Source organism: Podarcis muralis, chromosome 8, assembly GCF_964188315.1.
Source record: "Podarcis muralis chromosome 8, rPodMur119.hap1.1, whole genome shotgun sequence".
NCBI lineage: Eukaryota > Metazoa > Chordata > Lepidosauria > Squamata > Lacertidae > Podarcis > Podarcis muralis.
In genome coordinates this window covers 87,409,415-87,425,317 of record NC_135662.1, presented here as the reverse complement: position 1 = coordinate 87,425,317, position 15,903 = coordinate 87,409,415, and the positions used below count along the sequence as shown (strand labels likewise).

The window sequence follows — 15,903 nt, the reverse complement described above, 5'->3', positions numbered from 1 at the left end:
AACAGGCATTCCAAAAGGCTGAATTTTGTAGCTTTGAATAAGGCTGATCTTGCCATATTTTTGCCCAGGGAGCTGTTTTTAGTACTCTGTGCAGTAAGGAAATTGTTGCTGGAAGATGTTCATATGCAGTAGAAAGTCATCAAATAAGACAAAATGATGTAATTCTTATGTCAATACATGAAGCAGACATAAGGTTGCTTCTACATGTTATACAGAAAGTTCTGTAGAATTATATATGCAAAATACTGAGATTTTCAGAGGTGGTGTCATTTTTACAAAATGTTGTAGAAGTGCTAGATGATGTGGGTGACATCACAGAAAATGCATTGTATACCCATCAATGAAGTATTCAACAAGCAACTGAATGATTCAGCAACAGAATATCTACCCTCTCTGTCCCATTCTACCATGATTGATTTGTGGCTCAGATTTCTATTTTACCAGCCAAGTCAGGGAACTGCCTAGCAGGTGAGGGATTTTGAGGCCTTGTATTATCAGACAGGCAAGCACTACGCCATCATTCTAAATGGCTTCTTAGATACTGAGTCACCTCAAGTCCTGAGGGTGATATTGAAGAATCTGGAGCTGGTGGGCAAGATGTGTTGGGGCATATTGGGTCCTCTGAATCTGCAGCCTCATGCAAGATGTCTTTGAGCGTGATAGTCTTGGGAGGGTTCTTCTGTATATACTGATTCCCTTTGAACCATATACCGTATTTTTTGCTCTATAAGACTCACTTTTTCCCTCCTAAAAAGTAAGGGGAAATGTGTGTGCATCTTATGGAGCGAATGCAGGCTGCGCAGCTATCCCAGAAGCCAGAACAGCAAGAGGGATGCTGCTTTCACTGCGCAGCGATCCCTCTTGCTGTTCTGGACTCTGAGATTCAGAATATTTTTTTTCCTTGTTTTCCTCCTCCAAAAACTAGGTGCGTCTTATGGTCTGGTGCGTCTTATAGAGCGAAAAATACGGTATGTACTGGAGCCAGCAATAAAGTTGTCAGCTTCCTTCAAGGGCCTCATCCAGTTCTGACTAGTCCTGATAGGAAGGTGGTAGGGCATGATACCTTTTATGTATTTACTGGGTGGGACACTTCACCTTCACAGCAAATTCAGCATTTGAAAGCCTGTTGAGAGAACCGTCACCTAATTACCGTAATTTTCGCTCCAAAACACGCACTTTTTTGCTCCTAGAAAGTAAGGGAAAATGCCTGTGCGTGTTATGGAGCGAATGCACGGATCGGAGCCATGGCTGCCGTCAGTCAAGCAAAGCGGGAGCCACTTACAGGCTCTACGAGGCTCTGACTTTGCTTGCTTTAAAGCGACCTGGAGCCGGGGAGGAGGGAGGGAAGGAGAGCCATGGCAGCAAAGCCGGCAGCAGCCGCTTACAAGGGAGGAGGGACAGACGCTAGCAAAAGTCTGTGCGCTCTCTAAACAGAGCAATGAGGCTGCAGAGGGAGGGCAGGAAAGATAAAATTTAAGTAACCAGCAGCAAAATAAAACCAACCTCGAGCTCTGAGCTAGCGCAGTGAAAACCAGGAAGTAAAAAAAAAGGCTGGGGAGGGATGAGGGAGAGGGGAAAACTTCGCAAATCCCCGCGTCTCAGCTGGGACGGAGCAGCTTGTTTTCAGGCAGGATAGATTTGAGCATTGGCTGGGTCCTAGTGCCCCTATCTCTTTTTTGTGCTCCATTCTATTGCTGCTGGTGGCTGCTTATCATTCAGGCTGCAAGGAGGAGCGCTTTTACACAGCTAATGGCGAATCCCCTGCAATCCAAGCCCTCCTCACTTGCTCAAATCTATTCTGCCTCAAAACAAGGAGCGGACGGAAAAGGCTGCAAACTGTTAAATGGAAAAAACCCAGGCACAGGGCAAATACCTTAAGTATACCTTTAAAGCAACAGTGCTCTTTCCCTCCCTCCTCCCCGCTCAGCTCGCAGGAAAGCTCCTTCTCTACACCCCCCACACGTGCTCCTTGTCCCTTGAGTTCTTTTCCTTCCCTCCCCACTTAAAACGTGGTTACAAAGCACGGATCCACATGGATCCTCAGGATTTTTGCACTGGGTCACCCCAAATTCACCATCAGATCACATAGCATTTCCATGGCTATAGCCTGCACCAAAAAACACACACGCACCCACTGTTTCATGGGGGCGCAATGGCGCAAAAACGTGGTTACAAAGCATGGATCCACATGGATCCTCAGGATTTTTGCATTGGGCTACCCCAAACTCACTGTCAGATCACATGTCTGTGGCCACAGCATGAACCATAAAAATCATACATCCACTGTTTCGTTTAGAATATTTTTTCCTTGTTTTCCTCCTCTAAAAACTATGTGCGTGTTATGGTCTGGTGCGTGTTATAGAGCGAAAAATACGGTAATAATTTGGAGAAGGCAAGCTCACAGATAAAACCATCATATCCGCTAAGAAGTTTTTGTGAAGAATATACAATGTGAAGGCAACTGACTCTGATGTAGCACAGCATGTCTTGAAAACACAAAATTGGAAATGTTGCCACCAAGAAGTGACATTCTTCATTTTCATTCAGTGTGCAGTATTGAGTCATCTGGAGAAATTCTCTTTTTGCCATTGTAGAGCTCCCAGTGCCAGCAAATACTGGTTGGAAGTGCTCTTAATCAGTTATTCTGGTTGTTCAGATGTCAGATGTCCAGCTGTTTGTTTGGAACTAATCTGTTGTTTATGCCAAACAAAAGTGTGTACCTTTGAGATGCAAATATAGCAAATCTACATTCATGTCAGTTCAACAGATACTTTGGCCTGGTTCACATGTATTGACAAACCATATGACAAACTATGGTTTACCTTGAACAAGCTGGTGCACACTGGCTTAGCATTATGTGTGAATCTGTGCTTGTGGTTTGTTTCTCTCCGGACAAACTGCAAGTGGATGCAAAGGTTTTTCCCTGGCTTACTACTCATGATTCGATTGGGAGAAACAAACCATGAGCGCTGATTTGCAGATGACACTAAGGCAGCTGCTCCAATAGTTTGTTTTCCACCTCTAGAAAGGAACAAACAAAGCAGGCATGACAGAGCAGCACGCACAAGCAAGCTGCTCGTTTGAGCTAAGCCATTGTTTGTTTCTGATCATGCTTTATTGTTAAATATGATTGAGGCCACTGACTACTAGAGCACATTCATGGATGTCCAACTTGAAATGCCTGTAAGCGTAATGACTGTCAAAAGATTAACAGTGCAATTCCTTTTCTTAGTTGGTACCAGTATCATTTACAAATTTTACTGTTTGTGTTAATTTCAACTTTTTTGTTATATACTGCTTTCATTTTTTTCCCAGTTGAGCTAAAACTATGGACAGTTGCATGGAATTTACAAAAATCACATTTTTTAAAAAAATTAGAAGGTCAAGAACTCAATTCAGCTTGGAAGCCATCATTTTCATAACCATTAGCCAAAATGTGTTATGTAATATAGTTTCCCAGCTTTTACCCCTTTTTCGAAGCCTCTTTTCCAGAAATCCATCTAGACTATTTACTTACACAAGAGAAAATAAAGGGATTTTGCCAGGGGATTGGAGGGAAGAGGCTGTTTTTGTATTTTCAAGTTGCTCAGTAGTGCATGTTTGGGTACTGCTGGATTCATTCACCTAAAACTTTGTGGAGATGTGAAGTGTTTTTGTTAGCTTTACTAGCACAAAAGCTGTGGACCTTCCATTTAGTTCTGATTTAAACCTTTGTGTAGCTACTCATAAATTTCAATATGCCATAAGACTTGAAGTAAAAAATGACCGTAGCGGAGGGAGGAATTAGTTAATGGGTGCACACTATTATCAGGGCTGCACTATCTCAGTTAAGCTTCCAGTGTCTTCTACCTTCAAGTGGAGATGGTTTCAACTTTTATAAAGTCTTAAAACTGCTTCAGCCTCAAATGGCTTCCTCTCAGATGTTTCATTGTAATTGCCTCAACCTGTCAAAAAAAACCCCCTCCAAAATATTTTGTCTAGACACCACATTAGGCCAGCAAGCTCATTCTCATTGACTGTACACTTACAGAAATTCCTCTTTGTGATTTACCCAGACACAACCCTCTTTTTTAGAAGTCCTACAGGGTTAATTGGGGTGGGCTTTGAGTTGAAGATGACAACTTTAATTTTATGAAGTTCTGGCATATTTTTTATGTTTTTGATTTCATGATATACCTGCTCCAAGCCCTAGGGATAGGATGGGATAGAAATTAAAATCTATGAAATTTTTGGGTGGCTAGTGTACCGTAATTTTTTCTGACAAAAGCCATGCCAATTTTCCTTCTGATTACAAATTAAGACATGACTTTGACAACCTTTATCTTATGGATCATAGACACCATTTTCTTCTAGAACTTAAATACTTGAAAGCATATTAATAAGTTCTAGTTTTGGATTCTTGGGCCTTCAAGTTCCATGAACAACTTAAGGGACTTGAGAATTGAGCTGAATTTCCATGTTTTTATTGTTGTGAATTAGACTGCCTGGAGAGTGAGGTGAGGGTGATGCTAAGCCTCGTTTATCCTGATAGCTATGAGTTGTACTGACTGCTGAAGTTTTTTAAAAAAACATATTTACCTTAATATATATATATATATATATATATATGCAGGTTTTGGTGTCCTCGGGTGTCTTCCCGTGTAAAAGTTGGGGTGTCTAGGCGACGTTTCGACGAGGTCTCACTCGTCATCTTCAGGCTGGTGCTTTCGGCTTCTTGTTACTGGAACAGAGCAGGATCTCAGTGTTTGAGTTCCTATAAATACTGTTGAGGGGTGTGGTGTATAGCCTCCAATGTTCTGGGCCGAGAGGAAGTTCCTAGGCTAGTGTGCCTTTTCTTCTTTTGTTCCTTAGTTGCTTGAGGGATATCTTGAGTGATTTCTTGAGTGATATCCTGAGTTAATCCAAAAAGAAACACCCCCCAAAAACCAAGACACAGAAGAAAACAATGGCATGGCCCTCCTTCCTTATATCAAGGGCACTACAGATAAAATTAGCAAAATCCTCCATAAACACAATATCAAAACAGCCTTTTGCGCCAACCAAAAGATAGCCAATATCCTCAGAAACCCCAAGGATAAAATCCAGTTGGAAAACCAAGGGGTCTATGAAATACCCTGCAAAGTCTGCCCAGCCACGTACATTGGACAAACAAACAGACGAATAAATGCACGTATCGCAGAACACAAGAATGCCGTCAAAAAAGAAGAAAAAACTTCCTCTCTTTTCCAACACATGAAAGAAACAGGACACGAAATTAATTTTGCAGATTCCAAATTGCTCTCTAACATGGAACATCACCACAAGAGAATAATCATGGAAGCCATCGAGATAGAGAAACACCCTCACAACATGAACAAGCGTGACGACACATCCCGCTTGCCAGACATCTGGAAATTAGCCCTCCCCACAAAAACTGACACCAGATCCAGAGGCACACAGAACGCCATCACCAATCAACCACACCAGACCCAAACCCAGACCCTCTCCACAGATAAATTACAGACACCATCCAGTAGCCAAACCATGATGGCACCTCCGGATGCTGCACCCCCCTGCAATCCCTACACAGATCTGGCTGGCACAGGCCACAAAACCACAGCTCGCCCCTATACACGAAGCCAAGCCAGAGCACAACTACAGCCATCTTCTCAGAAAAACTCTTCACAAAGTTCAAGAGGTCAAGACACAAAGGCTTTAGCAACTAATCCACACCTAATGACCCACCTAAGTGGTACTCAGGATATCACTCAAGAAATCACTCAAGATATCCCTCAAGCAACTAAGGAACAAAAGAAGAAAAGGCACACTAGCCTAGGAACTTCCTCTCGGCCCAGAACATTGGAGGCTATACACCACACCCCTCAACAGTATTTATAGGAACTCAAACACTGAGATCCTGCTCTGTTCCAGTAACAAGAAGCCGAAAGCACCAGCCTGAAGATGACGAGTGAGACCTCGTCGAAACGTCGCCTAGACACCCCAACTTTTACACGGGAAGACACCCGAGGACACCAAAACCTGCATACCTATACCCGTGAAAATCTACGAAAGCAAATATATATATATATATATATATATATATATATATATATATATATATATATATGCAGGTTTTGGTGTCCTCGGGTGTCTTCCCGTGTAAAAGTTGGGGTGTCTAGGCGACGTTTCGACGAGGTCTCACTCGTCATCTTCAGGCTGGTGCTTTCGGCTTCTTGTTACTGGAACAGAGCAGGATCTCAGTGTTTGAGTTCCTATAAATACTGTTGAGGAGGTGTGGCCTCCAATGTTCTGGGCAGAGAGGAAGTTCCCAGGCTAGTGTGCCTTTTCTTCTTTTGTTCCTTAATTACTTGAGGAATATCTTGAGTGATTTCTTGAGTTGTATCCTGAGTACCACTTAGGTGGGCCATTAGGTGTGGATTAGTTGCTAAAGCCTTTGTGTCTTGACCTCTTGAACTTTGTGAAGAGTTTTTCTGAGAAGATGGCTGTACTGCAATTAGTTGTGCTCTGGCTTGGCTTCGTGTATAGGGGCGAGCTGTGGTTTTGTGGCCTGTGCCAGCCAGATCTGTGTAGGGATTGCAGGGGGGTGCAGCATCCGGAGGTGCCACCATGGTTTGGCTACTGGATGGTGTCTGTAATTTATCTGTGGAGAGGGTCTGGGTTTGGGTCTGGTGTGGTTGATTGGTGATGGCGTTCTGTGTGCCTCTGGATCTGGTGTCAGTTTTTGTGGCACAAGACACAAAGGCTTTAGCAACTAATCCACACCTAATGGCCCACCTAAGTGGTACTCAGGATACAACTCAAGAAATCACTCAAGATATCCCTCAAGTAATTAAGGAACAAAAGAAGAAAAGGCACACTAGCCTGGGAACTTCCTCTCTGCCCAGAACATTGGAGGCCACACCTCCTCAACAGTATTTATAGGAACTCAAACACTGAGATCCTGCTCTGTTCCAGTAACAAGAAGCCGAAAGCACCAGCCTGAAGATGACGAGTGAGACCTCGTCGAAACGTCGCCTAGACACCCCAACTTTTACACGGGAAGACACCCGAGGACACCAAAACCTGCATTCCTGTACCCGTGAAAATCTACGAAAGCATATATATATATATATATATTCAGCTATAGTGCAATTTATCGTACTCTCAGTCTGAGTTCATGGGTAAAATTTTGGACAGGGGAATACCAAAAACATAGTTTCCTTTCTGCAAAGTTCTTGGCAATTTAGACACATTGAGCAGCTGGCTTGGGGTTCTGTGTTGGGGTTTGGTTTGGTTTGGTTTGGTTTGGTTTAGGTCTTTCCGACTACAGACACCCTGCTTAAATGCATTTCAAACCGAAATGTTCAAAAATCTATTTGGTCTAGTCTACAGGATTCATGCTTCCTGTCAGTTTCAGTGTATACTTGCAGTATACAAGTGAGCTGTGTGACCAAACGAGTGGTTTCTTTACTCATGCATTAGAAGGGGTGTCCAATAACAGCTTAGTTGGCAGAAGGCACCAACTAAGCACGTGAAGAAGCAAGGGTTAAACCAGTTATCACGACCGTTTCAGACATGACTCCTGCCCTTGCAGGAGTTACAGAGGGGTTATGTTCGGAGGATCATGCCTAAAGCCAAAACCATGTGTAGTCAAAACACATTGGTTTCAATGGCGGATGGGATTGCAAAAGTCATTTTTCCTGGAACCCTGCTTCCCCTCACTTTCTTTTTGGCCAGACGTGTAAAACGGAATGCACACAAATTATAGGCTTACTGTACTTGCACTAGAAAGGTTATACTTGTTGTTATTGGTTTCATAGATTAATAAATTGTGTCACAGCCAGTAGATATCAAAGCAGTGTGCAATTAAGAGTAAACAATAGATTCAACCCTGCATCTAAAAGTTTTATATAACAGTAATTGTGGGAGTGGAGTGACTTCTCCTCCAAAACAAAATGATGAATGGTGCCCTATAGCATATTAGTAGCCAGTGTAGCACTCTCACCAGAAGTGGTATGTGGGGTTGATGGGATACTACAGTTAACAGCCTAGCTGCTGCATTCTACACCTTTCTGGCTAAGGTCAAGGGAAAGCCCCACATAGAAGGTATGTAGGTCATCCAGTCCTGAGGTTTCCAATGCCTGGACTACTGTGGCCAAGCTATCTTATTCCAGAAACTGCTATAATTGTCTTACGAAACAAAGCTGGTAAAAAGTACCTGCTGCTTCAGATGGAGTGTAAGTCTGTCCAGAACAGGTAACTGATGTATCTCCCAGACCTGGGAACCACTTATCCACAGGGCCTCCTTTTTGCCAGGGCTTAAATTCAGTTTATTGGCCCTTATCAAGACAGTTCTAACTTTTTTAAGCATATCATTCAGAACTTGACATTGAATATATATATATAACTATAGCGCCCCAAACCCACACATTAGTTCATTTTTAGCTAAATTTGTTGTAGTGGTGTTGTAGTATAAGAGTTGCTGTGAGCATCATAAAATCTGAGTCAAAACACGGTGTTAAAAGCCGGTAGTAGTAATGCTCTATTTTGTCAAATAAACTTGTTTGAGATTATTAGAACAGCTAGAGCGTTGCCATGTAATTTTGAAACTTAAGGGTACATAAATGCCATCTTGAAATTGCATATTCACCCCATTAAATGTTGTATCTTTTAGTAGTTTCTTTTCTTTTTCTCCCTCTCCCTCATGCACAAACTAATTTTTTTGGGGGGGGGGGGTTAAATATTAGTGCATTAATGTAACATTGACTTTTGACATCTGCACAGCAAAGCTCTGAGCAAAGGATGATTTGAATTTGTAGAGGTACTGATACAGGATAGCTATTTCTTGCTAGATGCCTTTTGTGGTGCGTTTAAACCTTTGAACTGAACTGTTCAGAGAAACAGGGCTTTCTGCAGCAAATGCTCATTTGCTTTTAATAAATGTTCAAGATTTTTGCATTGGTCCTTGTACTGAGGAATATAGCTGTTTGCAATTTTTACAGTATGTTCTTAAAGCACAACTCCCAGAGATAGGTAGAGCGGCGTATGTGTTGGATGTTGTGTGTGTTCTGCAAGTTAAGTCTCTAGTGTGGCAGCGTATTTATAGGATTTTGCTGCTTTTGTCTGTCTGAACATTAGTAGTCAAGACATCAGTAAATATTCTGTATTTTTTTCCAGTATAATTTTATTCATTTGATAACCAATATTTAAGGGGACACATTTGTATTTTAATATTAACATAGTTTTTTTTACAACTGGAAGCTAGGGTCCATTTTAAAATTACAATTCTGTCTTGTGCTGTCTGTCCTGATATGAGGTGTAGACTTTAATCTATTTTATGCTAATGTGGTTAGTTATAAAGTTTTGGGTGGGAAAAGCGTGGGGAGGTATGGGTTAACCTCAGCATGGCATTTTTTCAAACATTTTTCGTGTGCTTAGGTACATCCAAGCAGAAGTCAACTTCCCTTCAGGTAGCAGATCAGGAGCTACTGTCACCTTTTCACCCATACCAGCCTTTGGAATGTATAGTGGAAGAAACTGAAGGCAAGCTGAATGAACTTGGACAGAGAATTAGCGCTATTGAAAAAGCACAGCTTAAATCATTGGAGTTAATTCAAGGTGAACCTTTGAATAAAGATAAGATTGAAGAGCTCAAAAAGAACAGAGAAGAACAAGTGCAGAAGAAGAAGAAAATACTGAAGGAGCTGCAAAAGGTGGAAAGGCAATTACAGATGAAAACACAACAGCAATTTACCAAAGAATATTTGGAGACCAAAGGTCAGACAGAGTCGCCCCTTACCCATCAGCAGCAGTGCCCACACACAGGTGTCCTCCCAGAAGTGGAAGGCAATGAGGGTCTGCCTGGGGATAGCTTTTCAGAGTTATGGCAGGTTGACAGAATCCTGGCAGGTAAAGATGAGCAGCAGCACTCTCCACCATCTGCTAAGCAAACCGGGTTTGTCCCTCTCCAACCTTTGTCAACGCCACAGTGTAATTTTTCAAGTAACCTAGGCTGTAATGGGACAGATTCTTTTGAACTTCAGAAAGTATTAGGTAATCAGCAAAATGTAGGACAACAGCAGCCAATTGCAGGACATGGTCAGGGGCTGTTAGTTCAAGAACCAGACGGATTAATGGTTGCCACTCCAGCACAGACGCTAACCGACACTCTTGATGACCTGCTAGCAGGTGGGTTGAGAAATATGTTTTCTTCCATTAATGTGTGTGCTCCGTTCCCTCTGCCCTCATTCCCTCTTGCAATTTTCCCTTTGGGGAATATTTGTTTTAAATATATTTCTTTCTTAGTGCTCTTAATGTTGACATTCAAGTTATAAATTCCCAAATATTTGGGTTGCTTTATCAGAGGTTAAATATTAATATTTTGCTATATTGCAATCTTCCTATATCAATCATTTGGGCTTCCACTTTAGTAGTAGTAACTTTTTAAGGAAAGCTAGTTACAAGAAACCAAATGGTGTTTGAATGTATGGTGTTAATGGAAATATGTCTAGTTGACACTTGCCTCTGAAAGTATCACTGGGCTCATGATTTCAACACTCATGTGAAGGTGCCATTTGTATGACCTGACACACCTCTGTAGGGACTGCGAGGAGACTTTGCTGTATTAAAACACCAGCAGCTTTATTTGGAACTTAACCTACAGGCCTACTCATTCATATATAGTAATATCAGAATATCATATGCTTGTGAAAATGAACACCTTTGAAATATGCTCTAACTACATGGCAGCACTAGAAATACTTGCAGCAGAAAGGGGATGATAGGTCCTGCTTAGGAACAAACTTAGCCTACGCTAGCTATTGTCAGCTTAGCTATCACACCATTTTAACATCTTAAATAAGAATAGTTGATTAAGACTAATAGCGTAAGATGCTAGGTAAGAAAAACCATATGCATGGTTTATGTATAGACTGCAAGCGTTAACCTTCATTGTAGAGTAATTTGTGAGGAAAGTAAGAAAAGGGAGTTTGCAGTGATGTGCTGGCTCCATTTTCCTTTACTGTCTTTGGCAGAATATAGTTTTCCTTTGTGTTTGTATCCTAAACTGCTAAAACCAATGCTAAAACTCCAAAGCTAAAACTGCTGTGGCCATTCCTTTTAGATGTTGAAGCTGTAGATAGCAGTGTTTATTTGAGTCTACTGCAGTCTGGATGGGCCTTGGTTTTGTTTTGAAGCTATATTTGTTTTGTGTTATGTAGTAGGAATACTCCTTTTGAATTTGAAAAAGGGAATGTGAAAGGTGCCTCACCTAACTTGTAAATATAGTTTTTGCTTACTAAATGTTAAGTTATTCTTTTTGTAAGGAAAACAGCCCTCTTGATGACCCTGTTAGCTCATATTCAGTAAAGTAATACTATCAGTTGCAATAAAACAAGAAAAAAGATTTCCTTTGGCTGGGTTGGGTTCAGAAATAAAATGCAGCATAACAGAATCCCTTGTAGGAGAAAGGAAAAATGTTTATGGATCTAAATGAAGTGTCTTTTACTTTTTTATTGTGCCAGCATTTTATGGATACATTTTCATAGATGATATCTCATAGAACTGGTACTGTCTAATCTGTTGGAAGTTTGCTTGAAATGGATATCATGTAAGTGAAGTGATTTCCCATCTAACTTACCAGCAGTAATCATGTGCTCTGTGCTATTTCCCTTCAACTCTGCCAAAGTGAGGACAGGAAAAATAAATCTCATTCTGATTTGGCTTCTTGATGTCAATATGTAGCTGATAAATCTGTTTGAGAGAAGCAAATACTAAATAAACTTAAATTTTAATAGTGTATATATCACCAACCCGGAACTAGGAGAGTTAGAATTCAGCATTGGGGGAAATCAGAAATTTGAGTAGGCCAAAATCCACTTGAAATTGAATTGGTGTGAAGATGTTTGGGAAATGTGTAGTGAACTTACTAAATTTAATAAGGGAGCTCAGTTAAACTAATTTGCCAAAGTTGTGTACTGTTTATGATTTATGTCTTTTTGAAAGACTATGATGCTGTTAGGTTTATTGAATATGTAGGTTTCTGAAACCTACACCAGACTTTGCAGTTCTCTGTTCCTCATTTGCTCAAGTAAAATGAATGGGAAGGTTGCATATATCGTGGAAGGAGGAACAGATGTAATTTTAGGGATTTTCTCTAGTGCCCAGATTAAAAATAACCCCGAGAAGAACTATACTAGTGCTCATTGCAGTGTCTGAATCAGCTTAATGGGCAGATTCATATGTTAGAAGAATATGCAGGTACTTATAAGTATTGCATTGTTAACGTCATACCTGATAGTAATCAATATGCAGTCTTTGATGTGGCTGACCAGATTTTGAGTCAACTTGAGTCAAGATTGGTTAATGGTTAAACTTCATTATTTTTTTAATGGAATTGCTATTTCAAAGGAAATATATGTATCAACATTACTGGCTTCTAAACTACTAATGAGCATGTCTAGCATTTCAGTAATAGACGAAAGATGACAAAGAAAGTAGACTTGCTGATGACTTGAATTGGGAGGGACTGAAATACCGTATTTTTTGCTCTATAAGACTCACTTTTTCCCTCCTAAAAAGTAAGGGGAAATGTGTGTGCGTCTTATGGAGTGAATGCAGGCCGCACAGCTATCCCAGAAGCCGGCACAGCAAGAGGGATTGCTGCTTTCACTGCACAGCGATCCCTCTTGCTGTTCTGGCTTCTGAGATTCAGAATTTTTTTCTTCTTGTTTTCCTCCTCCAAAAACTAGGTGCGCCTTGTTGTCTGGTGCATCTTATAGAGTGAAAAATACAGTATTTTATTTTTTTAAATCTGTCATATGCTCTTGAGGATGGGAGAGGATTGCCTACAGCACCTTTTGAGAATTGGGCAAGTGGTGGTGGGAATGTTGCAGAGGAATTGAGATGCAAGAGTATCTGGTGATATAAAAGCAATGCTGGAGTGTTCATGCATGCAGTTTGAATGTAATGTTCATGTTGTGAATTGCCCTGAGACCTGCAGATATAGAGCAGTATACAAATTTAATTTAATAATAATAACAACAGGTACTCAGTATTTGGTACAAAAAGGAGATGAAACACTGTCTTCAGTGTAGGTGTCTTCTTGTCATATATAAGCAACTATTCTCTTTTATGGAGAAGAAGATGGTGAAATATTTTCCACAGCTACTGTGGGAAGTAGTAGGAAAATACCAAAGCCCTATAACTTTGAATTTTGTGTTAAGCACCCCTGCTCTCAAATACTCATTTATACTTTATTTCATTGATTCACTGGATTTACACTAAATTTCACATTGAGCTTTCAATTCAGATTACTATGATTTTGGGGGAAGCTGTTGAATTTCTTAACCATTGTTGGTAAAGGCCACATTTGGAGTGCATATTTGAATGTTTATTTTTTGTTGAATTTCCCCATTTAGGACAGTACTAAATATAAATCTAGGTTTGTTTCGTTTGTTTTTTAAAAATGGGAAAACTTCACCAGAATCCCCCAGTGGAAGGAGAATTAACTTTTGCCATCATAGTCGTAAAACAAAATAAAGGCAGTAGGTTGCTTACATGAGGTAAAATACTCAGCTATTTAATTACTTTAGGACTACTACCGTCTTCCCTAAAATATATGTACGTTCCCTTGCATGCAACCAGATCTTAGTTTGTGTACACTTGGATTTCAGAATCTAAAGTGTGAAAGTCTAAGAGCCAAACATGTACGCTCCCTGTGTTCTGAGAAATTCTTGCAACAAAAACCTTGCGTAACATTCCCCTCATAGTTTTTTTTTTTTGGGGGGGGGGAACCTGTAGTAAGTCAAAGGTGTAAATTTCAAATTTCATAAGTAAACAAAGTATCCATGTTTCAGAAGAGCAAGATCCTATTATTTAATTCGATCAACCCTAAATAGTGGTATGACATACCAAGAAATGAATTTCAAAATTTCTCCCTGGGCAGGAAGAAAATAGTTTTATTAGTACACATGTAAATGATTTAATTGCAACAAGTGTTCATACACCAGACTTGACATACTTTAAAAAAAAAAATCCTGTATGTAGGCAATTTTTCTCTCTCTACATTAAGTACCCATTGGCAAGAAATTCTCTTTATTTTTATATGGGCCATCACAGCATCTTGTGTGTTTGTTGAGCTGGCTAGTAGTTGCTTTTATTCATAAACGCAGTTAAGAGATGCGCCTATTTCTTTTTTCAGAAGTCCTTTTCATTTATAGAACACAACTACTGGCTACCGATGGCAGCTCTTCTTCTAGCAAGACACATTGCTTTTGCCTGGGAATGAGGAATGTTGTAATCTTTCCAGATCATAAATTATACAATTATGAAAGTGAAAGCAGCAACATAATTTGATTAAACATAATGTCTGGATTAAATTTTTGGCCAGTTAAATTTCCCTTACCCTTTTGTATGTAAGGCACCGTAACACGTTTCTCTGTTGCTCTTCTTGGCTCTCAGGTTCTGCTTACTCAGTGAGAAGTATCAGAGAACCATAGCATCTCTCCTTTTGTTGTGTTAAATTGGCTCATGGCTTGCTCACTCTCTTCCCAACATCATGCTTCAGCAAGACGTAGAACTGCTGGTGCCTCTTACCTCTTTAAAAAGGCCATTGGTCTCTGAAGGAGGGTCCTGTACTTGCTGTGTCTGGTGGTTGATAGATCTTTATTGGCAATGAACTGTGCAGGCGGCGGTGTGTGTGTGTGTGTGTGTGTGTGTGTGTGTGTGTGTGTGTGTGAGAGAGAGAGAGAGAGAGAGAGAGAGAGAGAGAGAGAGAGGATGTTGTGATCAATGAAAGCTGCTGTGCTTATTACTGGGAAAGAGCAGGTGCATCTAGTTGATCATTGTTGGAAGTGAAATGCCAGAGGATTGTGGGTGTGGGTGCACACATACATTTATTACTCTTCCATTGTGTGCCATACCACCCCTCTCTTGTGCCTTGCTGCGTTAGTTTCCTTCTCTGAGGTAGAAGGAGTAGGAAATCAGTATATCAGTGTCTCTTGTATTCCTGTGTCTGTCCTGCTTGCTGCATGCTCTTCTGAGAGATTGGAGAAGGGTGATCAGTTGAATTCTCTTTAATCAAGTTGTAGCTGTATATCAGATGAGTCCTCGAAATTAAGCACTGCAAAACAGTAAGTTTTAATTTCGAGTCGTAACTGTATTCTTGGATAGGCAATGGTTAATTCAGTGATCTGTGGAATGTGATGCCGTCAGTCCCATGGTCTCTTAAATGCCCCCATTGTTCCTTGTTCTCCTTTGTGACACTTTCACCAAACATTTACATGATACCACCTCTTTCCTTACAAATCCCTTCTCGGGCAATTTTTCTACAACGTCTTTGGCCCCATCTCCTTGTTCTCATCCCTATTTGAGACACAGACTATTTAATTGTTCCATGTTACCTTTGGGGTTCTCTGCCATACTTTCCATCTGCTCCCTTATCTGTGTAAATTGTAAATTCTTTAGAGGCAGTAACCGTACCACTAGCTTGTTACCTGTAAACTGCCACTGGCTATGATCGGACTATAAATACAAGTACTGTCTTTTCTACCTACTGCCTTCTTGTAATGTAACCTGATACTATTTACTCGAATCTAACACTCACCTTTTTTGGCCAAATTACAGTGTGAAAATTAAGGTGCACATTAGATTTGATGGCACATTTACATTTGGCAGCAAATACTTTGCTTGGTTTCAAGGTTCTGAAAATTGAGGTGCGCATTATATTTGGTGGCACATTAGACTCAAGTAAGTACGGTATGTCACTCCAGTTGGTCCATAAAGATTTGGATATTGTCTTTGTTGACATTGACCATGGGTGCAATACATACTTACATTTCAAAAGTTAAAGCACCCATTTTAAGTTGTCCACGAGAAATGAAAACATAGAAGGATCATAGAACTGTAGAGTTGGAAAGTACCCTG

General features: G+C 40.5%; 1 protein-coding gene across 10 annotated transcripts in view; it reads left to right on the top strand.

Annotated features, from left to right (window-relative positions):
* Window positions 1-15,903, top strand: part of ANKHD1 (ankyrin repeat and KH domain containing 1) — a 93,695-nt gene that overhangs the window by 37,638 nt on the left and 40,154 nt on the right. For 9 of the 10 annotated variants that reach the window (XM_028738252.2, XM_077933522.1, XM_028738254.2 and 6 more), the window contains exon 15: window positions 9,418-10,167. The exons of the other annotated variant lie outside the window; for it this stretch is intronic. In XM_028738252.2, coding sequence (XP_028594085.2) covers window positions 9,418-10,167 — 750 coding nt within the window. The remainder of the gene's footprint in view (window positions 1-9,417; window positions 10,168-15,903) is intronic. 10 annotated transcript variants of the gene reach the window in all.